The 26,340-nt window shown below is 44.3% G+C and overlaps 1 protein-coding gene across 1 annotated transcript in view; it reads right to left on the reverse strand.

Annotated features, from left to right (window-relative positions):
- Positions 1–4,461: 4,461 nt before the first annotated feature.
- Positions 4,462–26,340, reverse strand: part of SIAH3 (siah E3 ubiquitin protein ligase family member 3) — a 175,488-nt gene continuing 153,609 nt past the window's right edge. Inside the window, exon 2 of the mRNA XM_075336881.1 lies at positions 4,462–8,357. Coding sequence (XP_075192996.1) covers positions 7,770–8,357 — 588 coding nt within the window. The 3' untranslated portion in view covers positions 4,462–7,769. The remainder of the gene's footprint in view (positions 8,358–26,340) is intronic.

The following is a 26,340-nucleotide window of genomic DNA, read 5'->3' on the forward strand; positions in this document are numbered from 1 at the left end:
AACGTGGAGCCTCCCAATTTTTGGCTGCCCTGCCTAAGGGCTATACTACAATACACCCACTTCCTTCCAATGGGCACTTCAGGTTTACAGGCCCTCATGCACGTCTCTATCCAGGGACAACGTGGAGCCTCCCAATTTTTGGCTCCCCTGCCTAAGGGCTATACTACAATACACCCACTTCCTTCCAATGGGCACTTCAGGTTTACAGGCCCTCATGCACGTCTCTATCCAGGGACAACGTGGAGCCTCCCAATTTTTGGCTGCCCTGCCTAAGGGCTATACTACAATACACCCACTTCCTTCCAATGGGCACTTCAGGTTTACAGGCCCTCATGCACGTCTCTATCCAGGGACAACGTGGAGCCTCCCAATTTTTGGCTGCCCTGCCTAAGGGCTATACTACAATACACCCACTTCCTTCCAATGGGCACTTCAGGTTTACAGGCCCTCATGCACGTCTCTATCCAGGGACAACGTGGAGCCTCCCAATTTTTGGCTGCCCTGCCTAAGGGCTATACTACAATACACCCACTTCCTTCCAATGGGCACTTCAGGTTTACAGGCCCTCATGCACGTCTCTATCCAGGGACAACGTGGAGCCTCCCAATTTTTGGCTGCCCTGCCTAAGGGCTATACTACAATACACCCACTTCCTTCCAATGGGCACTTCAGGTTTACAGGCCCTCATGCACGTCTCTATCCAGGGACAACGTGGAGCCTCCCAATTTTTGGCTGCCCTGCCTAAGGGCTATACTATAATACACCCACTTCCTTCCAATGGGCACTTCAGGTTTACAGGCCCTCATGCACGTCTCTATCCAGGGACAACGTGGAGCCTCCCAATTTTTGGCTGCCCTGCCTAAGGGCTATACTACAATACACCCACTTCCTTCCAATGGGCACTTCAGGTTTACAGGCCCTCATGCACGTCTCTATCCAGGGGCATTGGTGAACCTCACAATTTTGGACTGCCCTGGCAAAGGAAAATACTACAAAGACTCACTTCCTCAAAATGGGCACATTAGACTCAAGAGGCCTTCATGTACGTCTCTTCTCAGGGACATCGGAGTGCCACACAATGTTTTCACGTAAAATCTTTCATGTATTAATCTCAAAAAGTAACATACACCAGCTCTATCTCACTATTGCGTATGTGCCCTTAACATTTCTGCCATGAAAAATCATTTTGGGGTCATTTTGGAAGGTTTTCTGGTGAGTCCGTAAAAATGGCGTAAAACGCGGACAAAATTGTTCACAGCTGTGACTTTTCAGTGATAAATGCTTCAAGGGGTCTTCCCCATGCTGTTGCCATGTCATTTGAGCACTCTTCTGAGACTTTTGTGACATTTTTAGGGTTTCTCCATGCTGCCGGGGGGTCATTTCACAAAAATACTCGGGTCTCCCATAGGATAACATTGGGCTCGTTGCTCGGCCCGAGTACACGAGTATCTTGGGAGGCTCGGCCCGAGCTTCGAGCACCCGAGCTTTTTAGTACTCGCTCATCACTAGTGCCCATACTTTTGCACCTGTCAAATTTTGTTTAAATGCGGATTGCACATTTTCTGTTAGTACACTAAACCTCATTTCAATCCAGAAATATTACTCAGTCCATCAGTTATTAGATATATGAAACTGAAATAGCTGTTGCAAAAACCCACATTGTTATAAAGAAAAAAGGTTAACATTAATAGGGGTGCCCAAACTTTTTCATATGACTGTATTTCAAGTGATTTTTTCTGTTAATGTTGATGATTATGGCTTACAGCCAATGAAGAACCAAAAGTCATTATCTCAGAAAATTAGAATAATCACCACAAAACACCTGCAAAGGCTTCCATAGCAATTAAAATGGTAACTTAGTCTGGTTCAGTGGCGAAGATTGCTGACTTGACAGATATCTGGAAGGCAGTCATTCACACACTCCGTAAGGAGGGTAAGCCACAAAAGGTCATTGGTAAGGAAGGTGGCTGTTTCTAAGGTAGGTGGCTGTATCCAGGCATATTAATGGAAAGTTAAGTGGAAGAAAAAAGTGTAGTAGAAAAAGGTGCACAAGCAAATTCATGCAAAAGGAGCCCCGACCAAGTATTGAGTGCATTTACTGTACACACTTTTCAGTAGACGCCAACATTTCTGAGTTTAAAATCATTTTTTCAGTTGGTCTTATATACTATTCTAATTTTCTGAGATAAGTACTTTTGGGTTTTTATTGGCTATAAGCCATAATCATCAACATTAACAGAAATAAACACTTGAAATAGATTATTGTTTGTAATGACTCTATATAATATATTCCCTTTTTGTATTAAATTACTGAAATAAATTAACTTTTTAATGATATTCTAATTTATTGAGATGCACTTGTATGTTTTACGCTGAAATGTTGCCGTGTTTCAGCGAAGCGTAGTTTAGAAAGCTGGGGACTAGAGGGAGAGACCTTACTAATTTGGTACAGTTCCTTACTGGCTTTTCCCACCCCACTCCAATTGATTGACAGGTCTTTCCCTAGCAACACATATGGAACAGAGCTGTCAATCAGCTGAGGCAGAGCCATGAGAAACTAGACTGGGATCATACTGGACTAGTCATGTCTTGCTCTTTAGCTCCCACGATCTTTGCAAACTATTTCTTCTCTGAAATGACACAGTATTCAGAGTAAAACATACCTGGCTGCAATTGTAAAGTCAGCCTTTGGGGCACTTTGCACACTGCGACATCGCAGGTGCGATGTCGGTGGGGTCAAATTGAAAATGACGCACTTCCGGCATCGCATGCGACATCGCAGTGTGTAAAGGCTGGATGATACGATTAACGAGCGCAAAAGCGTCGTAATCGTATCATCGGTGCAGCGTCGGCGTAATCCATGATTACGCTGACGCGACGGTCCGATGTTGTTCCTCGCTCCTGCGGCAGCACACATCGCTGTGTGTGAAGTCGCAGGAGCGAGGAACGTCTCCTACCGGCCTCACTGCGGCTTCCCTAGGATATGCGGAAGGAAGGAGGTGGGCAGGATGTTTACATCCTGCTCATCTCCGCCCCTCCGCTCTGATTGGCCGCCTGCCGTGTGACGTCGCAGTGACGCCGCACGACCCGCCCCCTTAACAAGGAGGCGGGTCGCCGGCCACAGGGACGTCGCACGGCAGGTGAGTGTGTGTGTGAAGCTGGCGTAGCGATAACTTTCGCTACGCCAGCTATCACCACATATCGCTTCTGCGACGGGGGCGGGCACTATCGCACTCGGCATCGCAGCATCGGGCTGCGATGTCGTAGTGTGCAAAGCCCGCCTTTGAGTTATCCTGCCTCTGGTTCGAGCAGCATTAAACTATTGATAAGTTACTTTAACCCTTGGGGATTGAACCTCTTTCTGATTTTGCCACATATGATTTTCATTTCATGAAGGCAATTGAACCATTTAACTTGTAATCTACCATGTCATAATACTGATAGATAGATAGATAGACAGACAGACAGACAGACAGACAGATAGATAGATAGATAGATAGATAGATAATTACCACTGAAGTCATCTCAAAATACAAAATGCAAATATTTATTGTATCTTAGCTCTCTTTCTTGAAAATACGGTTTTCTTTCCGTAATATTTTCAAACAATATGTAATGCTAAAAATAAAAAATATGGTTATCATAAGCAACATTTACATAATTGAAAGCCAGTCAAGTCAATAAGTAAAGTAATAATACCAACATTACTGTACAGATATGTATTCATGTGATATGACCAGAGATGAGCGAATAGTAACTATTCGTGTTCGGATAATGCTTACCGAATACCGATATTCCAGTATTCGGCAAGACTAGAAAAATTCTTGGGTTCCCATTGACTTGCATTAGGTTCATTATTTATGATGAATAGTGGAATACGACTTTGGGATTCATTACAAAAAACCGAACATGAAAAGTTACTATTCGCCCATCACTAGATATGACTTTTTAGATAAATGTTCAATTCAAATAATTGACATTGCTGACAGTATGGGACAGGGTGTATACAACAATATCAATATTCGCGTATTCAAGATCTCTGCTCAGGGTTTAAAATTATAAATAGCATCATTGACAAACTTATTAAACATTTACTAGGCATTTACTAAGCAAAGTGAGACAGTATTAAGTTGCAACAAGATGTTCATGGCATGCATCCATTTTTTTTCTGTTTCAGTTATTCTTAAATGTACATTTCCAACAGTTTGAACAGAAGCTAGAAAAAAAGAGAATGGCGAAGACGAACCTTCAAATACTCCTGTTTGTTAGCAATTAAAGCCATTTTTGACATAAATTGTGTCATGAAGTGTCTGACATTTATAATCTGAGTATGGACCGTGATGTCCCAACAGTAGGTCTTCTGACTTAAAAGGAACCTGTCACCAGGTTTCTCCCTTATCAGCTGTGGCCACCACCAGTGAGTTCTTATATACAGCATTCCAGAATACTGTATAAAAGAGTCCAGGCTGCTCTGAAGAACATAAAAAATACCTTTATAATACTCACTTAGGGGGTGGACCGGTGCATTGGGTGTCACGGGTCCTGTGCGTCCTCCCTTCTTGCGATCATTGTCCTCCTGTGGAGCTCCATGTGGATGAAGCATCCTGTGTCAGTCACAGAGATGCCTCCATTGTGCTCCTGTACATGCGTACTTTGAACTGCCCGGCTGAGGGCAGATCAAAGTACTGTAGTGCGCATGCACAGGTGGTGTTTGACCTTTTCTCGTGCCGGTACATTACAGTACTATAAGACAAATAAAAGTGCACATGTGCAGGAGCACAATGGAAGCCTCTGTGAATGATGTCATGCACACGGGGCTGGGCAGGAGGACGGGCAATTGCAAGAAGAGAGGAGGCGCTGGACTGAGACCAGTGATGCCCATCGGACTGGACTGCCCTCTAGATGAGTATTGTAAAGGTGTTTTTTTACATTCTACAGAGCAGTCTGGGCTCTTATATACAGAATTCTGAAATACTGTATATTAGAGCTCACTGGTGGTGGCCATAGCTCATAAGGGAAAAATCTGGTGACAGGTTCCCTTTAAGTTTACCTGCCTCATTTATGCTTTGGAGGCTGTTGCGCTCCACTCAGGTGACCCATGGCAGGCCCAGAATTCATACGGACCATGAAACACTGCCATATGAATGCAGCCTAAGCAAAACAAAACTGTCTAAAAAGTCTGACATATTGCATCAAGTGTATTGTGTAATTATGAAAAATCTGGCATAATATGCATCATTCCCTATTAATCTTTAGCACGAAATGCTAGCTATGCTGGCCATTGAAAATATTGATGTCATATGTTCACTTAAAGTGAATTGGAATTAGTCAAACAGAATATGTGAAAATGGAAAAAGTAATGGTGTAAAGGTTAACAAATAGAATCACATGATATTAAATTATACAACTCTGCCTCCTAAAATGATATGGACAATATGGCAAATCAGAATAATAATAATGTGTAAAATCTGTAAAAACCAAAACCACAACAATATTAAACAAAGAAGTGGAGCTGAATTTATCCTTTTGTGCAACTACTCATGATATTATAATCTGTTATCTGTAGCTTTTATATATGACATGTCACTATTCTTTAATTATTTGGATATCTAGTGCTCTATACCCTTTTTGCTGCTGATGTTTTTTACTATGATCTTTGGGTCATAGCAATGCTATTGATATCTTGCTCTGGCTCTAAGGCATCTTTAACATAAAATGCACCAAAGTATTAGCTACTGCTTATTAGTCCTCTCTACATTGTCTGATAGAGATGGATCAGAATGGGATTAGAAATTAATAATACAGTTTCATTCTGTAATGACAAGCCATGCATCCAAAATGATTGTGAAAATTCATCTCAATCTCATCAAGACAATTATAATATTGGCTTATATGCAAAAATCATTTTCAAAGAGGAACAGAGTAGGGTCTCAATAGGTCTCTAGTCATTTATAGGAAATTACAATCCATAAGTCAATATTGGCCTTTTAAAGAGTCTTGCTATATGGCTTAGGATTTGAGATGAGCGGACCTGTTGAAGTTTAGGTTCGCCAGTTTCAGATGGAATTTAGATTAAGTTTCAGTTTAGGACCTGGACTTGACCTGAACTTGATCCCGGAGCCCAAATCCCATTGGAACTCACTGATTGGGCAGTTTGGCTCTCCATAACAACATATAGCCAGCTATAAACAGAGTATTTCCAGGGGAGGATTTTTTTTGTGCACACTGCATCTGATAATGCTGATTTTACTCCAAGTGTGAACCATTCTGCAAGCGGCTCCCACTGGGTCAGGTACCGAGCATACCCGAGCACCCCGATTCTTGATCAATTGGTTAGCATATGTACAGCACCCGAACTCAGACACTGATTTTTTGTAAAGTCCATGTTCGATATAAACCGTTAACTTCATGGTTTGGGTTTGCTTTTCTTTACTTATTATCAGAGATGAGCGGACGCAAGATTTAGTGTTTGTAACAAACACTGACTTTACAAAACACAGACTTTGAGTTCGGAGAGTGGGTGCTGTATGTATGAAAACCACACAGGCGAACATCTTTGTGTTCAGGTACACTTGGTGATCAGCCCATGCGAGCCGCTTGCAGTGTTTGATCTACTTGCACCTGAGCAGATGTAGTACGCACTACCCCAAAAAAGAGAAAAACCCTGCCCACCCTCCCCCGCAAGTGATCTGTCTATGGCTAGCTGCAAGTGGGCGGAGACCCGAACTGACCAATTAATGACTTTAATTGGGGTTCAGGTCAAGTCCAGGTGTCAAACTGAACTTTTTCAAAAGTTAACCTGCACTCACCGAACTGAACTTTCATGGGTCTGCTAATCTCTACTTAGAATTGCAGATGGGCGAACTCGAGGTTTGGTGTTCGTACTAAACACAAATTTTTCAACAAAAAAAACCTATTTGGGTTCAGAGTTGTAGTGTGCACAAAAAAATATGGAAAAACCCTGCCCACCCTCCCCCGTAAGTGATCTGTTTATGGCTGGCTGCATGTGGGGGGAGACCTGAACTGTCGAATTAGTGACTTCCATTGGGGTTGAGTTCAAGTTCTGGTGTCAAATTATATAAACTATCTAAAACCCGGCCTCCCCTGCCAAACTGAAATTCTATGGGTTCGCTCATCTCTACTTACGATAAAAAGTTACATCAAAATTATCAAAACATATAGCTGTTTAGAGCTTTTTGCCAATCATCACTGCAAAGAAGGAGAACCATTAGCCTGGATGAGAGATATGATAAAATTTCACAAGATAGGATTGAATGGCTCATAAGTCTCTTTATCCCAGAATGTCCCTTCCTAATTAGACATGCAGGTTATTGGGTAATATAAATTTCATTCTCCTAAATTGATATGACATAATGACTATAACACATATGAACAATAAAAAATTAAAGTTGTTACAGAAACCAAACATGAAATGTTATTGAGGAAGTTTAACTTGAAAATAAAACTAAACTTGAGAATCTATTTTGACCAGTGTTGACATTTGTAGCTATTAATCCAGGAAAACATATATAGACATAGAAATATACAGTACATATGGAAACATACAAATATCTTCACATGTCATCCTACTGCCAATAGCTCCTTATGAGTCAAAAAGTTTTCACAGAAACTAAATCTAAATACATCAAAAAGCAGTATTGCTTATACATTTCTCTCAGAACAATCTTTTCCTATGTAGAAGAGCTAAAAAGCCAAGGGAGGGTAAAAAGCCCATTAGTTTGGATTTCCATACACAGATGTCCGGCAAATTACATTTCAGGTTGAGTAGCACAAAGTTTGCTTGCAGTTATTGCAATTCCAATGGCCAGGCTTCCATTATCAGCAAACAGCTGAGCCACTGAGGCATTAAGCACAAGGCAATCACCATCTGTAATTATAGAGTCAACACAGTCTAAGACTGAGCGGGGACTGGATTCCCATGTCAGTCTTCTACGATTCCTGTTCAGTTCCAGTTTATAGTTGAAATTCTCAGCTTGTGCTGGCGTGCCAATCAGCATCATTGTAGCAAAAAATTGCGGGTATCCCTCATATTTTTCTTGCTTTCTGAGCACAAGCAAAAAGTGATGGCCCAAACAAGAATGTGCAATTATCCAGTCCACCGGTGCTGGAAGGTGCATATCTGTAGCGAGAAAGACAATTTCTGTTCCATGGAGTATGTTTATTGTATGAGTTTGTGTTAAATGAGCAACAACCACCTCTAAATGACCTTCCCATTTACAGGCATACAAAGGGCAGGAGCATGAAGTCAGCTGTGGGTCGTGGACCGTTTCATGGCAATGATGATGCCTGATTTGTGGAGCGGAAGCTTCAGGGACTGCACATCTGTTTGAAGCATTCTGAAAGAAAAAGAAATTGCTGTAGAAAATAGGCAATAACACTCAACATTTATGGAATCCCTGAGCACAGAAGCAGTCGGACATAAAACAGGAAACAAATGATAATTAGTACATAGATTAAAATGGGGAAAAGCAGTGACTACATGATCACAAGCTCCTGGAGAACGCAGTGGGGGCAGTAAACTTGATGTGGAGTAATAAAGTTCCTGCAAATACTTGTCAAGCTGGAGAAGGCTTTTTATTTTAGTTGTAACTGTATTTATTTGGGAAACATATGATACATGACATAGTAGTTAATTTAAAAGCACACAGAAGTATTACGTTGTAACAATCTGCAATGATCATGTAAGACTTTTCAGTGTGTTTGAGTCATGTCTCATGTACTCTCTTGGGTGTCTTTTTTAATAAACAAAATTGTAAGGAATCCGACTGCATTTCTCCAAAAATGTGACCTACCCTGAAAATAAACCCTATCATAATTTTACAGGATTTGTGGCATATGCTTGAAATATAAGCCCCACTCCAAAAATAAGCAATAGTTGCAGTCAGGTCCAATGTTAGGGGAACTCCGACTGGACAATTTCTCAGGACCTCCACTCTCTTAGGAACCCTAACATTTGTATTCCGAGGTTAAGATAGTTTAAGGACTTTTGGTGACTTCAGTTATGTGACCAAAGGTCTCTTAATTGCAAGAGTCTGCAAGGACTGAACAGGAGACAGGCCGGTATACAGGACTGGTATTAGGGAGAAGGGAGCACAAACTGGACAATTTCACAGGGTCCCCATTCTCCTAGGGGCCCCAGCATTTATATGCTGATAATTAGACTGCTTAAGGACCTTTGTGACTATTGTAACATAGGTCTCTTAATTGCAAGAGACTAAAGCTGAAGATGAGACAGACTGGTATGTATGTGCAGTGTGTGTGTGTATGTGTGTGTGTGTTTGTGCGTAGATAGATAGACAGACAGACAGACAGATAGATAGATAGATAGATAGATAGATAGATAGATAGATACACATTACACAAAGGGTTTGTAGAGTTATGTTGATGTTCCAGAATGCAATATGACTATATTTGAGTAAATGTTGATTTTTTTTTTTCAAGAATAAATGTGGACTGTTGTTCATGGAGAAAAAATAAGACATTCCTTGAAAATAAGCCCTAGCCCATCTTTCGGAGAAAAAAAATAATATAAGGCATCTGACTTATTTTCGGAGAATCACAGGTTTTGTGGAGGAAAGATATACTGTATGTTGTAAGGTTTACTTTAACAGAAACTCAGTGCAACAATATTTCTGCACAAAAAAAATTGACTTTGCGAATACAATGTTAAAGGAATTTTCTAATCTATATTCTGGAGCTGACTGGCAGGGGTTGATGCTCACTTGAAGATGGTCAGCTGGAACCATTGGCATGGTCCCTCTGTTGGTTTGTATTGCGTGCTTTCTTATGCTGCAGGCAGAGGTAAAGTTGTCTCTTCAGCACTGGAGTAGTGCAGGATGACTAAACCAGTGATCTGGCAATGTTCCCAACAGCACTTGCATACATTAAAGTTAAGAGCTTGCAAGCATGTGCTCCTTGCCTAGGAAATGATCCAGGCTCATGGACAGCAGAGTTGGCTGGTAACCTTGAAAATGAGCTCTGTACAAAAACTTAAAAATCCCTTTGTTCTTGACAACACAGGTGACTTTTACTCAGAAGTAAATTGCAAAGTTTCCTGTTTTTGCAAGTACCTTGTAGTTTTCTCATTTAACAAAATTGTCAAAAATCATTTGTTATCTTAGTTCTCTAAGGCTCACCTCACATCTGCTGTATGTTGCCGCAAAACCAGATCTGTTACAAATGCGTTTCATTTCAATTCATTTCCAATGGAATTGAGGCAAGATGCGGTCACGTGCGGTTGTGTGCGTCATACACAATTGCATGTGACCGCATCTTGTCGCGATTCCATTGGAAATGAATTGAAATGAAACGCATTTGTAACGGATCCAGTTTTGTGAAAAAATATCGCTGATGTGAGGTGAGCCTTAATCGAGATAAACTTCTGTGAAAAGTTATTAACATCATGGGTTATTTGTTAAGGTAAAGTTTGCTACATCTGTGGGAAAATAATCATAAGAAATATATGTAAAAATTCCCTTCCCTTTTGTAATAGGATGCAGTACCATTTATCAAGAAGCTATCAAGTTAGAATATTTATCAAGAAGTTAGAATCACTAACTTCAGATCCATTATGTGCCAGTTTTCACACCTTAAGCCTGCTTTACACGTTGCAATTTCGCATGCAATATCGTATGCGATTTGCAACGCCCCCATTGTATGTGCGGCACGTTCAATTTTTTGAACGTAGCGCACAAACGATTAACCCCAGTCACACGTACTTACCCTTCCATACGACCTCGATGTGGGCGGCGTAGGTCCACTTCCTGGAGTGGGAGGGACGTTCGGCGTCAAATCCACGTCACGCGGCAGCCGGCCAATAAAAGCGGAGGGGCGGAGCTGAGTGGGACGTAAACATCCCGCCCACCTCCTTCCTTCCGCATTGTGGGCCGGGAGCCGCAGGACGTAGGTAAGATCTGTTCATTGTTCCCGGGGTGTCACACACTGCAATGTGTGCTACCCCGGGTACGATGAACAATCTGACGTGCAATTCTAGAGAAAGGTATGATGTGTATGCGATGAACGTTTTAACGTTCAATCGCACGTACCTGTCACACACTGCAATGTAACTTACAATGCCGATGTGCATCCCTTACGACTTGACCCCGCCGACACATTGTAAGATATATTGCAGCGTGTAAAGCAGGCTTTAGATTGCAGTAGATTGCCTCAGTATAGCATTGTGTTTCCCTCAAGAAACAGTATAATTCTGCATATACACAAATATAACTAATTTTGCTCCCATAAACAATGGCTCCATGTAAAATGGATACACAGTGATTAGAAGTGATAAAAATGGACGTCAAAGAAAACCAAAATTAATAGAATAGTCGAGTCTGATGTGCAAACATTGACAAGAAAGGGAGATTAAAGTGGTTGTCCACTATTTTAACATTGATGACTTATCCTTAGGGTTGGTCCATCAATGTCTGATCGGCTGTGGTTCAGCACTTGGCAACCCCGCCGATCAGCTTTTCTCAGTGACGCCAGTGGCAGCAGATGGACAGAAATGCAAAATTCTGGAGCTGCTCTGAAAGCTTATCATCCGCAGCCAGATACTGCACTTCTGCCTCCTATTGATTAGGAGGCAGATGTATAGTACCCAGCTGTGGCCGCTATCAGAACATGGAGCAGCTCTAGAGCTGAGCATTTCCTGCACAGAGCACAGTTGATTGTCGGGGTGCCGGGTGTCGGAACCAGTCTGATCAGCCATTGATAATCTATCCAAAGGATAGGCCATCAATGTTAAAGTAGTGACCAAACTTTTTAAGCAATTTTTTAACAGATTGAGAATGTGGGTCTGTAAGAGCTAAATGTGTGAATAGCCCTATTGATACATATGGGTCTATGTTCTGTCTGGTTTGAAAATGGACAGTACGTAGACAAGAGAAATGTTTCTGTGAATAAATTTGATCTGTACAACTTAAAGGGAATGTATCATCAGAAAATCACCTATTGTTTAAATCAAGTTTTATGTTAAATGTTTGTTTTTTTCCAATATCACAATCTCCATTACAATAAAAGAGAGATATCTTGCTATTTTCACACTGGCCACTAGTACTTTTTACACTCTAACGTCTTATTGTTTCAGGAAATACCATATGTACATTGCCACAATGGTTGCTTTACAAGGATCCTTCTATCTTTTGTACTGAATTGTTAATGGAACCTGTCAAAGGTCGTTGTGAAGGGAGGAGGAGCAGGGTCAGCTGTGCCATCACCTATTGTTATTAGTGGATCCTTTGCTATCAGCTGTATATAGAGGCGTTACCTAACATTGTAATCCTGCCTCTGATGATAAGGAGCAATGCTGAAAACTCTTCCTGAAATAACAGCAAGTAGGACTTTAAAAAAATCCCCCGTTTTCCGTGAGAACATTTCTAGAGTTTTAATTTTTTAACTTAAGAACGTATTTTAAAAAAAAAACCATTGTCAATATTTTTTAAGTATACATCTTACACAAAAACCTGACTTAAACCATGTTTAATGGTACACTCTAAAATTGATAGCATCCAGATGTGCAAGATACGGTTATAGTGGCTAATAACACTGTATGATTGATTGTACAACAGAGTACCATAGTACAACAGTGTGAATAATCCCTTACTAGAGAGTAAATGACTCACCAAATCACAGTTCACTGCAAGTTTTGTACCACAAAATACTATTGCAAAATTGAACCCTTTTGAAGTCAATTGATTTAGCAATTGTCACATGATTCTTCTGCAACCATAGCACAGTTCTATGAAAGTCACATGGAAGAAAGACATTAAACTGTAACTGTTGGTTTAATTTTTATTTAATAGTCAATAGTATACATGAAAATAAGCATATTTGTATTGAGATTCTATATACATAGAAGAGGAAGGAGGGGCTCTGCCTCTAGCTTCTCCCTCTGCCTCTAGCTCCTCCCTCTGCGTTCAGCTCCTTCCTCTACCTCTAGCTCCTCCCTCTGCCTCTAGCTCCTCACTCTGACTCTAGCTCCTCCCTCTGCCTCTAGCTCCTCCCTCTGCCTCTAGCTCCACCGTCTGCCTCTAGCTCCTCCCTCTGCCTCTAGCTCCTCCCTCTGCTTCTAGCTCCTCCCTCTGCCTTCAGCTCCTTCCTCTACTTCTAGCTCCTCCCTCTGCCTCTAGCTCCTCCCTCTGCCTCAAGCTCTTCCCTCTGCCTCTAGCTCCTCCCTCTTACTTTTGCTCCTCCCTCTGACTCTTGCTCCTCCCTCTGCCTCTAGCTCCTCCCTCTGCCTCTAGCTCCTCCCTCTTACTCTTGCTCCACCATCTGACTCTAGTTCCTCCCTCTGACTCTTGCTCCTCCCTCTGCCTCTAGCTCTTCCCTCTGCCTTCAGCTCCTTCCTTTGCATTCATCTCCTCCCTCCTTTCTCTGCTATCTACATAGAATCTCAACAGCACCATCTGCCATCTCCACTCTCAGTAATGGGAACATCTTCACTGAATACAGATTTTAGCTCATAATTGAGAACTTTGATAATGACTGATCAATTCTGGCAGAAAAAGTAGAAAATTTGTCTGATAAAGTTTCTTATTTTTATGTGTAATATTGATTTATGAAATAAAGATTAAAACAACGGTTACGCTTTAAGTCACATGATCATTACATGAATCTTGGTGTATTTCACGTATATTTCTTACGGTGCCAGTTTTGTTTTTTTCTTGAACATATAGTTTTATAGATGACATGCTGTATTTTGGCATGCAGGTTAGAATTCCAAGCATCAGCAGTGCAATTAACTTGCATCTTCTTACAATTATGAACTTAATTATATGTGTAATTATGTAATTTTAGAGTTTAAATTTAATGTTCATCCAGTAATAGCCTGCTCTGAGAATGTTACCATGCTCTGAACAGGCCTTGCAAGCTACATGGGTATGATACGCAGCCGCTGCTGCCATGCTCAATAACACTCACAGCACTGAGGGAGGGAAAGTGGCACCAACAAAACAAACCTCCCATCTCACCGACACATGGGAAATCTTCAAGTACAGGCTCGTTGGTTGGCTTCCAGCTAAAAGAGAGTTTTATGTTTTTGGCTTTAGACTTATTTTTAAATATCTGTTTTCACCAGAATTTTGGCTATTTATTTAGGATGTACAGTATGTACCAGAGGGACACCCACCGCGATTGCCATTGGGAAACATGAGAGGAACACTCCAAAGGTTCTCACACTATTTTTAGAATATAGAGCCCTGGATTCATCCAAGATTTCAAATAATACATCAATTTGTTGCACAAATATTATCATCCCACAATGCCTAAATAATATAGTAACTAAATAGTATTATCATGTATAGCTCACATTACACTACCATACATTTACCACATAATATTATCATTAAAGCTAAAATATGCTAATAAAGAGCCTGGTGGCCTACGCCATTTTAGAGATAATAAAATGCAATATTTTTTTCCTATACTCTTAAGCTATGGTCATATGTAGCGGTTTTGTTCATTGGTTCTATGCAAATAAAGGCAAATAAAAAGCTGCTTTTTACAGTACAAGCAAAACCTATGAGATTCAAGAAATATAATGCACACACACAGACACTTTCTTTTTTCCCGGTTGAAATGGAAAACTGCTGCGTTTTTGAAAAACAATCTCAGCATCAAACTCGAAGACAAAGGAGTGCAAATAGGGTCTAAAGGTCCAGTCACACTAAGCAACTTACCAGCGATCCCAACAACGATAGGGATCGCTGGTAAGTTGCTAGGAGGTTGCTGGTGAGCTGTCACACTGCGACGCTCCAGCGATCCCACCAGCAACCTGACCTGGCAGGGATCGCTGGAGCGTGGCTACACGAGTTGCTGGTGAGCTCACCAGCAACCAGTGACCAGCCCCCAGTCTCCTAGTTACAGCACACATCAGGTTAATTAACCCGATGTGTGCTGCAGCTAAATGTGCACAGAGCAGGGAGCAGCGCACACTGCTTAGTGCTGGCTCCTTGCTCTCCTAGTTACAGCACACATCGGGTTAATTACCTGATGTGTGCTGCAGCTACATGTGCACAGAGCTGGAGCCGGCAGCACAGGCAGTGAGAGCGGAGGAGGCTGGTATCAAAGGTAAATATCGGGTAACCAAGGACAGGGCTTCTTGGTTACCCGATGTTTACATTAGTTACCAGCCTCAGCAGAAGCTGGCTCCCTGCTCACTGCACATTAGTTGTTGCTGTCTCGCTGTCACACACAGCGATCTGTGCTTCACAGCAGGACAGCAACAACTAAAAAATGGCCCAGGACATTCAGCAACAACCAACGACCTCACAGCAGGGGCCAGGTTGTTGCTGGATGTCACACACAGCAACATCGCTAGCAACGTCACAAAAGTTGTTCGTTACCAGCGATGTTGCTAGCGATGTTGCTTAGTGTGACGGGGCCTTTACCCAGGTGAGAGGAAGCGGTGAGGAAGGGATTAGTAGGCTCATCTTGTGTGGATGTGAGAGTCACAACCAGTATGCTGGCTTAGAAAACAGCTGCAACAGACCCACATGGATAAAAAATGTTGCCAGTGGAAGAAAAGGTTAACGCCGCGCTGCCCTAAAAGAATGACATGTAGAGGAAATAAACCACTTGTGATTTCTGATAGTCAGTGTGTTTTAGGCCCGCAACACACATCCGTTGAACACGTGCGTGTTTGGTCCGTTTCCGTAGATACAACCAAACGTGCACATATGTTTTTTTATGTTTAAAGGCACACGTGCGTGTTATTTGATCTTCCGTGTGTTCGTGTGCGTCCCACGTTTTTGCTCCGTTTGGCACGGAAGCATGTTCGTTTTTGGGACAGAGCATGCACACACGGACATAATGTTAGCCTATGGGAGTCCAAATAAAACGTTCCTTGCACGGATGTGTGGTTATGTTGTCCGTGAGAAATGTCCGTGTGTGATGCAAAATGTCGTTACTACATGTCGGAAGACAGAGTAGCGGGATAAGAATGAACTCGGGTGAACTTCACCTGACTTCATTGTCATGCCGCGGCTGTCTGTGTACTGATTAGCGGTCACCTGTGAAGGATTCACAGGTGACCACTAATCCCCTGAGTGACTGAAGTTTTCCCCCCTCTCTCATACTCACCAATTCCTGATCCCCGGCGCGGTGCTGCACGGCGTTCACACAGCTCCGGCGGCTTTTTCTAATTTGAAAAAGCTGGCCGCTCATTAAACAATCTCGTATTCCCTGCTTTCCCCATCCACCGGCGCCTATGATTGGTTGCAGTGAGACACGCCCCCATGCTGAGTGACAGGAGTCTCACTTAACCCCATCACAGCAGCCGGTGGGCGTGTCACTATGGAGTATAGAAATAAATAAATAAATAATTAAAAAAAATGGCGTGCGGTCCCCCCAATTTTAATACCAGCCAGATAAAGCCATACGGCTCAAGGCTGGTATTCTCAGGATGGGGAGCTCCACGTCATGGGGAGCCCCCCAGCCTAACAATATCAGTCAGCAGCCGCCCAGAATTGCCGCATACATTATATGTGACAGTTCTGGGACAGTACCCGGCTCTTCCCGATTTGCCCTGGTGCGGTGGCAAATCGGGGTAATAAGGAGTTAATGGCAGCCCATAGCTGCCACTAACTCCTACATTAATCATGTCAGGCGTCTTCCCGAGATACCTTTCATGATTGATCTGTAAATTACAGTAAATAAACACACACACCTGAAAAATCCTTTATTATAAATAAAAAACACAAACACATTCCCTGGTTCACCAATTTAATCAGTCCGACAAAGCCCTCCATGTCCCGCGTAATCCAGGATGGTCCAGCGTCGCTTCCAGCTCTGCTGCATAAAGGTGACCGGAGCAGTAGAAGACACCGCCGCTCCTGTCACCTCCACGCAGAAAATGAAGAGAGCCGCATGATCAGCTGAGCTGTCACTGAGGTTACCCGTTGTCACTGGATCCAGCGGTGGCCGCGAGTATCCTCAGTGACAGCTCAGCTGATCGCGCTACTCACCTCAGTTGCTGCGTGGAGGTGACAGGAGGTGATGTGTATTCTGCAGCTCCGGTCACCTTCATGCAGCAGAGCTGGTAGCGACGCTGGACCATCCTGGATTATGCCGGACATGGAGGGCTTTTTTGGGCTGATTAAATTGGTGAACCAGGAAATGTGTTTGTGTTTTTTATTTCTAATAAAGGATTTTTCAGGTGTGTGTGTTTATTTACCGTAACTTACAGATTAATCATGGAAGGTATCTCGGGGAGACGCCTGACATGATTAATCTAGGATTTAGTGGCAGCTATGGGCTGCCATTAACTCCTTATTACCCCGATTTGCCAACGCACCAGGGCAAATCGGGAAGAGCTGGGTACAGTTCCAGAACTGTCGCATCTAATGTATGCGGCAATTCTGGGCGTCTGCTGGCTGATATTGTTAGGCTGGGGGGCTCCCCATAACGTGGGGCTCCCCATCCTGAGAATACCAGCCTGCAGCCGTATGGCTTTATCTGGCTGGTATTAAAATAGGGGGGGACCGCACGCCGTTTTTTTAAATTATTTATTTATTTATTTTACTGCACAGTATAGACACGCCCACCGGCTGCTGTGATTAGGTGCAGTGACACAGCTGTCACTCAGCGTGCGGGCGTGTCTCACTGCAACCAATCATATTTGCCGGTGGGCGGGGAAAGCAGGGAATATGAGATTGATTAATGAGCGGCTGGCTTTTTCAAAAGAGGAAAAGCCGCCGGAGTTTAGAGAACAGCCGTGCAGCGCCGCGCCGGTGATCGGGAAACGGTGAGTATGCAAGAGGGGTACTCCATTCAGTCACTCTCGTGATTAGCGGTCACCGGTGCGTCCTTCACGGGTGACCGCTAATCAGGACACGACACAGACAGAGCCGCGGTATGAGGATGAAGTCGGGTGAAGTTCACCCGAGTTCATTCTCAGCGCACGACTCTGTCTGCTGTCAGCCGACATGTATCAATGACATTTAACATCACACACGGACATTTCACACGGACAACACACACACACACACGTCAGTTAAGTTTCACACGCACACACGGCCATTCCACACGCACACGTGGTTACCATACGCCGGACACACAGCCACCACACGTGCATTATTTATGGACCAAAAAATGGATTACGGACATGAAAAACGGCTCATATTACACGTGCGTAGTTATCAATAGAGTTGAGCGCGGTTCGTGGTTCGTGGTTCTCCAGTTCGCAGTTCGAGTGATTTTGGGGGGTGTTCTAAATAGAACTAGAACTCGAGCTTTTTTGCTAAAGCTCGATAGTTCTAGATACGTTCGAGAACGGTTCTAGCAGCAAAAAGCAGGGCTTTTTACAGCTACAGTGTGCAGGAGCCATCGCTGGCAGCCTGCCAGAAGCTGGTAACCAAGATAAACATCGGGTATCCAAGCAAAGCGCTTTGGTTAGTAACCCGATGTTTATCCTAGTTAGGTGCAGGAAGACCACACTTTCCCGCTCAGCTCGCTCCGCCCCTCCTGCACGCGGCATGAACACACACACACGTCCGTCATCCTGGCACTCTGCACACATGGTCCCGCTCGGCTTACCTGCGGTGATGAAGTCCCGACCTCAGCGCTGTCACTGTCGTCCATGGCCGCCGCTTGTCACATCACTTTCTCTCGCTTCCGACCCGAGACTGACTAGCGGTGACGTCACGGGCCTCTCGCGATACTTGGCTGTGAAGGCGGCGGTCATTGAACTCAGTGACAGGGGCTGTCAGCAGTGCAGGAGATCAGCGCAGGTAATGTACCTCGCTGACAGCAGCACTTGTCATGCCCTGCAGTGACCTGGGCTGACCCATTGATGTTAGCTCAGGTCACTGCACTGCTCTCCCAGCCAATGGGGAACATCCTGCTCTTCATTGACTGGGACAGTGTGAATCGTCATGGCAACCCCTTGGATTACACCAGACCTGGATTTGTTTTTCGTTCTAATAAATTGGTTAAAGAGGGAATGTATTTGGGAGTATTTTTTCAAATAAAAATGTGTTTGTCGTCTATTTTTTTTTATTACTGACTGGGTTGGTGATGTCGGGTATCTGATAGACGCCTGACCTCACCAACCCCAGGGCTTGATGCCAGGTGACATTACACATCTGGTATTAACCCCATATATTAACCCGTTTGCCACCGCACCAGGGCGCGGGATGAGCTGGGGCGAAGCACCAGGATTGGCACATCGAATGGATGCGCCACTTCTGGGGCGGCTGCGGCCTGCTATTTTTAGGCTGGGGAGAGTCCAATAACCATGGACCTCCCTAGTCTGAGAATATCAGACCCCAGCTGTCTGCTTTACCTTGGCTGGTGATCCAATTTTGGGGGGACCTCTACGTGTTTTTTTTTTTAATTATTTATTTAATTTAAAATAACAGCGTGGGGTGCCCTCAGTTTTGGATTACCAGCCAAGGTGAGGTTGCCAGCTGTGGTCTGCAGGCTGCAGCCGTCTGCTTTACCCTAGCTGGCTACAAAAATAGGGGGAACCCTACGTCATTTTTTTTTTCATTTTTTGGCTAAATACAAAGCTAAGCACCCCTTAGTGCCACATGAAAGGCACCAAAGGGTGCAAAATTACAAAATGCAGGAGAGTGGGACATTATGTGTCTTTCTGCCATTATAATGACAGAAAAGACTGATATGAAGTGCACAAGCACAAGAAAATCACCAGAGCGCTCTACGCTGTGAAAAGCAGTAGAAAATGGCACTGGAGTGAACATGTGACCGCCTCATGTAGGATGAAGTTATGGATCCTGGGTAAATTTATGCATTTACCCTCCTTCAGTTTTTTTGCAGTACACAAAAAAAACGGAAGGCACACGGATGCCAAACAGATGACATACGGACCGTCTACGGAACGGAAACGGATGCCACACGGATGCACCCGTGAAAAAAAACGGACTGTTTTTTGCAGACCGCAAAAATGGATCGGTCGTGTTAATGTAGCCTTATTCTGATCTTCCGTTTATAAACAGCAGGTGCTAGAGGTGGGGAGACAAAAGGCGCAATAGGGTCTTACCCGATATAACGTGAAATGATAAGAAGGGAATAGGTACACTCACCTGATAGGGTTGTGCCAGGCACAACTCCTTGAATCGCAAGTGAGTGTCAGCGTGGTTTAAGCAGCGGCCCCGTGAATAGTAGAAAAATATGTATAATAAAGAGAAAAAAAACGGGTTTTAGCCGCGCTTAAAAACCACTGATGCAGGATTAATGAAGAAGTTTCTTTTTATTTCAGCATTCCAACGCGTTTCAGAGACAAGGACCGTCTCCTTCCTCAGGGAAAAAAGAAATGTTTATAAACAGCAGGCAGAAATAAGTGAATAACGCCCCCCAGCGTCAGAAAATCTCCGGGGTTTCAGGGCTAGCTGAGACCCTGGAGATCATGATTCAGGACGGTTTTTCCGGTCCCCGCTCACGTGATCACAGGTATACACAGTACACCGATGATCACGTTACAGTAAATGACAGCGCCAGTAAAAAATTATTTATCTCCCATCTGGCATGAACAAACATGATAAATCTCCTCCCCGGTCCCCTCCGGTCCCCCGGTGTCACCAAAGTGCCCCCCCTGATGCCCTCCCAGAAATCCAAGATGGCCGCGCTCACAGCAGCGCGCCGGCCGCATTCACCCTACTCCTCTGATTTCTGTCGCATGTGCCATGACACATGCGACAGAAAACTCCTCCCCAGGCCCTGCCAGGTCACCCCCTATAGCCTCACCGGTGTTCCCCGGTGTCCCACGGTACCTGTGCAGCGTTGATCCCCCCACGGCCCTCTCCTTCACAATAGACGCTGCCGCATGCACATAGCGGCTGTCAGCTCAGCTTCCTGTGTTCAGACACAGTGAGTGGTGGTTATGCATCTGTAAGCTAAATGGGCGGCACGGTGGCTCAGTGGTTAGCACTGCAGTCTTGCAGCACTGAGGTCCTGGGTTCAATTCTCACCAAGGACACCATCTGCAAGGAGTTTGTATGTTCTCCCAGTATTTGCGTGGGTTTCCTCCGGGTACTCCGGTTTCCTCCCACACTCCAAAGACATACAGCGCTATGGAATTAATAACGCTATATACAGTTAGGTCCAGAAATATTTGGACAGTGACACAATTTTCGCGAGTTGGGCTCTGCATGCCACCACATTGGATTTGAAATGAAACCTCTACAACAGAATTCAAGTGCAGATTGTAACGTTTAATTTGAAGGTTTGAACAAAAATATCTGATAGAAATTGTAGGAATTGTACACATTTCTTTACAAACACTCCACATTTTAGGAGGTCAAAAGTAATTGGACAAATAAACCAAACCCAAACAAAATATTTTTATTTTCAATATTTTGTTGCGAATCCTTTGGAGGCAATCACTGCCTTAAGTCTGGAACCCATGGACATCACCAAATGCTGGGTTTCCTCCTTCTTAATGCTTTGCCAGGACTTTACAGCCGCAGCCTTCAGGTCTTGCTTGTTTGTGGGTCTTGCCGTCTTAAGTCTGGATTTGAGCAAGTGAAATGCATGCTCAATTGGGATAAGATCTGGTGATTGACTTGGCCATTGCAGAATGTTCCACTTTTTTGCACTCATGAACTCCTGGGTAGCTTTGGCTGTATGCTTGGGGTCATTGTCCATCTGTACTATGAAGCGCCGTCCAATCAACTTTGCGGCATTTGGCTGAATCTGGGCTGAAAGTATATCCCGGTACACTTCAGAATTCATCCGGCTACTCTTGTCTGCTGTTATGTCATCAATAAACACAAGTGACCCAGTGCCATTGAAAGCCATGCATGCCCATGCCATCACGTTGCCTCCACCATGTTTTACAGAGGATGTGGTGTGCCTTGGATCATGTGCCGTTCCCTTTCTTCTCCAAACTTTTTTCTTCCCATCATTCTGGTACAGGTTGATCTTTGTCTCATCTGTCCATAGAATACTTTTCCAGAACTGAGCTGGCTTCATGAGGTGTTTTTCAGCAAATTTAACTCTGGCCTGTCTATTTTTGGAATTGATGAATGGTTTGCATCTAGATGTGAACCCTTTGTATTTACTTTCATGGAGTCTTCTCTGTTACACCTCGTGGCTCTCCTGTGGCAAGGAATGAGACAGTCTCCTTGCCTGCCACGAGCGCTCCTGCTCCGCAGTGCCGAAGGTCTGCCAGACTGCAGGAGAAACCTCCTCAGAGAGGCAGCACAAGGGTGACACCTAGTGGTACTCCTGTTGCAAGAAATGAGGCGGTCTCCCATTCCTTGCCTGCCACAGCTCCTCCTGCTCAGCAGCCTCGAAGGTCTGTGAGGTTGCGCAATGTGCAGAGATTTGCTGCTCAGGGAAGCAGTGAGACTCCCGTTATCTCTACACATTGTGAGACCGAGGATCCCGCCTCTATTTCCCAGAGGCAGGAGGGTGAGCATGTGCTATGCTTGGTGGATCCTGATTCGCCCACTGACGTCACACGGCTTGATGACAAGGCTGGTGACGTGGTGAATCCTGACTGGCCAGGCTGGGATGTCGTGGATCCTGATTGGGTCAAGTCCGTCATCTCCGCCTCGCGCCCGCCCTTGGCTGGAGCTATACCTCCTTAAAAGCTCCTCCTGCCATCATGGCGGCGCGCGACCGTCCTTCTATGTTTGGATGTCTGGCAGCGTGCTGCCACGCCACTGCTCAGGCATTATCTTCTTCTGTGGGCTTGGCCCTTGCTGCTTAGGCAGCACCTGGTTTGCAGGCCGTGTCCCTGCCTTGCTGCTCCGGCAGTAGCTCCTTCTACAGGCCGTGTTCCTGTCCCAGGTGAGCTCCTCGAGTCTCCACTGGACTCACCTGGTTATTGAAAGCACACGTGCGTGGGCACCTCTGTGCTACCCTCGTGCCATATTCTCGTGACTTCCACTGGCACACGTGCGTGGGCACCTCTGTGCTTCCCCGTGCAAAGGGTACACCGAGCTGTGTGATCCCTGCCATACAACCCACACGGGTTAGGGCAGACCAGTGTACATAGATCGTCTGTGACATTCCAGACGATCGCTAGCAGCAACCCGCTCACTCTTCACCCACCATAGCAGCGGTCCCTTACACCGCACAGTGGACCTTGACCGGCGGAAGCTGTCCATTCCCCATCTTGGCACGCTTCCCCGGGTCCCCCTCGTAACACTTCTCTTTACTGTTGACTTAGAGACAGATACACCTACTTCACTGAGAGTGTTCTGGACTTCAGTTGATGTTGTGAACGGGTTCTTCACCAAAGAAAGTATGTGGCGATCATCCACCACTGTTGTCATCCTTGGATGCCCAGGCCTTTTTGAGTTCCCAAGCTCACCAGTCAATTCCTTTTTTCTCAGAATGTACCCGACTGTTGATTTTGCTACTCCAAGCATGTCTGCTATCTCTCTGATGGATTTTTTTCTTTTTTTTCAGCCTCAGGATGTTCTGCTTCACCTCAATTGAGAGTTCCTTAGACCGCATGTTGTCTGGTCACAGCAACAGCTTCCAAATGCAAAACCACACACCTGTAATCAACCCCAGACCTTTTAACTACTTCATTGATTACAGGTTAATGAGGGAGACGCCTTCAGAGTTAATTGCAGCCTTTAGAGTCCCTTGTCCAATTACTTTTGGTCCCTTGAAAAAGAGGAGGCTATGCATTACAGAGCTATGATTCCTAAACCCTTTCTCCGATTTGGATGTGAAAACTCTCATATTGCAGCTGGGAGTGTGCACTTTCAGCCCATATTATATGGATAATTGTATTTCTGAACATGTTTTTGTAAACAGCTAAAATAACAAAACTTGTGTCACTGTCCAAATATTTCTGGACCTAACTGTAAATGAATAAATTATTATTATCACTGTATTGCCCTGCTCATGAGGTAAGGAACATAATTGATCAGGAGAGCTATATAATACATTTCCAAATGGAGGGATTTGCTTTTATAGATTCCCTGCTGAACGACTACCAAACATGAGAGTCCGTTATACGCCACAAGAAAACACATCTAAATAGCGAGCTCTGTTGTTAAGTATTCATTCAGCTGGATAACTGGACTTAAAGGGGTATTCCATATCCAAGATCCTATCCCCAATATATAGTAGGTGGAATAGCAATAATATCAGCAAATACCAATATTTAGAAATGTAGAATAGTTCTCCTGATTAGGCATGCCCTTACCTCATGAGCAGGGCATTGCAGCTTTGTTAGCAACCATTACGACATGGACTCTGCTACTGTGGACCCGGGGAGAGAGAGTGCAGATTCATTGCACCCACACTCCTCACATGAAGGGTCTGCACTCCTAGAAAATGGGGGATACGTTCCCTGAGTTTCTCCCCCCCATATTCTAGACGGTCCAGAGTCGTCGTGGGACCCCTTTATTTTTTTTCTTACAATAAATTGGTGAAAGAGGAAATGTTTTGGTGACTGTTTTTTCAAATAAATTTCTTTTGTCGATTTTTTTTTTTTTTTGTTAGTTCTGACAGTTTATGATGTTGGGTATCTAATAGACGCCATGACATCACAAACTGCTGGGCTTGATCTCAGGTGACTTTACAGCTAGTATCAACCCGATTTATTACCCCGTTTGCCACTGCACCAGGGCACGGGATGAGCTGGGGTGAAGCGCCAGGATTGGCGCATCTAGTGGATGCGCCACGTCTGGGGTGCCTGCGGCCTGCTATTTTTAGGCTGTGAAGGCCCAATAACTATGGACCTTCCCACCCTGAGAATACCAGACCACAGCTGTCCGCTTTACCTTGGATGGTGATTCAATTTGGGGGGGACCCTACTTTTATTGTGTAATTATTAATATTTATAAAATAATTATAAAAAAAGAGCCTGGGGGGACCTCCACATTGGATCCCCAACTACGGTAAAGCTGCCAGCTGTGGTTTACAGGCTACAGCCGTCTGCTTTACCCTAGCTGGCTATCAAAAATGGGGGGACCCAACGTCATTTTTTTTTAACTATTTTTTAAATAGAAAAAATTAATGGGCTTCCCTGTATTTTGATTGCCAATTAAGCTAACGGCAGGCAGATGGGGGTGGCAACCCATAGCTGTCTGCTTTATCTGCGCTGAGAATCAAAAATACCGCGGAGCGCTACGTCATTTTTTTTAAAGATTTATTTTTACAGCACTGTGATGTCCAGCAATCAAAATACAGGGAAGCCCATTTTGTTTTTAGTTATTTAAATAAATAATTAAAAAAAATATATATGGGCTCCCGCTGCATTTTTTGTATTGCTAGCTAAGGGTAATCCAAGCAGCTACTTGCTGCTAACCCCCACTGCTTGGTGTTACCTTCACTGGCAATGGAAAATCCAGGGAAGCATTTTTTATTTTTTTTGCCAAAAAACTACAAAAAAAGGACGTGAGCTTCGCCATATTTTTGTATGCTAGCCAGGTATAGCAGGCAGGTGCTGGAAGAGTTGGATACAGCGCCAGAAGATGGCGCTTCTATGAAAGTGCCATTTTCTGAGGCGGCTGCAGACTGCAATTCGCAGCAGTGGGGCCCAGAAAGCTCAGGCCAACCTGTGCTGCGGATTCCAATCCCAGCTGCCTAGTTGTACCTGGCTGGACACAAAAATGGGGCGAAGCCTACGTCATTTGTTTTCTAATTATTTCATGAAATTCATGAAATAATAAAAAAAGGGCTTCCCTTTATTTTTGGTTCCCAGCCGGGTACAAATAGGCAACTGGGGGTTGGGGGCAGCCGTACCTGCCTGCTGTACCTGGCTAGCATACAAAAATATGGCGAAGCCCACATAATTTTTTCAGGGGGCAAAAAACTTCTGCATACAGCCCTGGATGGAGTATGCTGAGCCTTGTAGTTCTGCAGCTGCTGTCTGTCTGGAGAAGAGCAGACAGCAGCTGCAGAACTACAAGGCTCAGCATACTCCATCCATGACTGTATGCAGAAGTTTTTTGCCCACCAAAAAAATGACGTGGGCTTCGCCATATTTTTGTATGCTATACAGGTACAGCAGGCAGCCACGGGCTGCCTCCAACCCCCAGTTGCCTATTTGTACCCGACTGGGAACCAAAAATATAGGGAAGCCCGTTTTTTTTATTTATTTCACTTATTTCATGAAATAATTAAAAAACAAATGACGTGGGCTTCGCCCCATTTTTGTGTCCAGCCGGGTACAACTAGGCAGCTGGGGATTGGAATCCGCAGCACAGGTTAGCCCGAGGTTTCTGGGCGCCTCTGCTGCGAATTGCAGTCCGCAGCCGCCCCAGAAAATGGCGCTTTCATAGAAGCGCCATCATCTGGGGCTGTATCCAACTCTTCCAACAGCCCTGAAGCCGGGTGGCTTGTTGGGTAATAATGAGTTAATACTAGCTTTGTTTTACTAGCTAGTATTAA

This window comes from Anomaloglossus baeobatrachus, chromosome 2, assembly GCF_048569485.1.
Source record: "Anomaloglossus baeobatrachus isolate aAnoBae1 chromosome 2, aAnoBae1.hap1, whole genome shotgun sequence".
Taxonomy (NCBI): Eukaryota; Metazoa; Chordata; class Amphibia; order Anura; family Aromobatidae; genus Anomaloglossus; species Anomaloglossus baeobatrachus.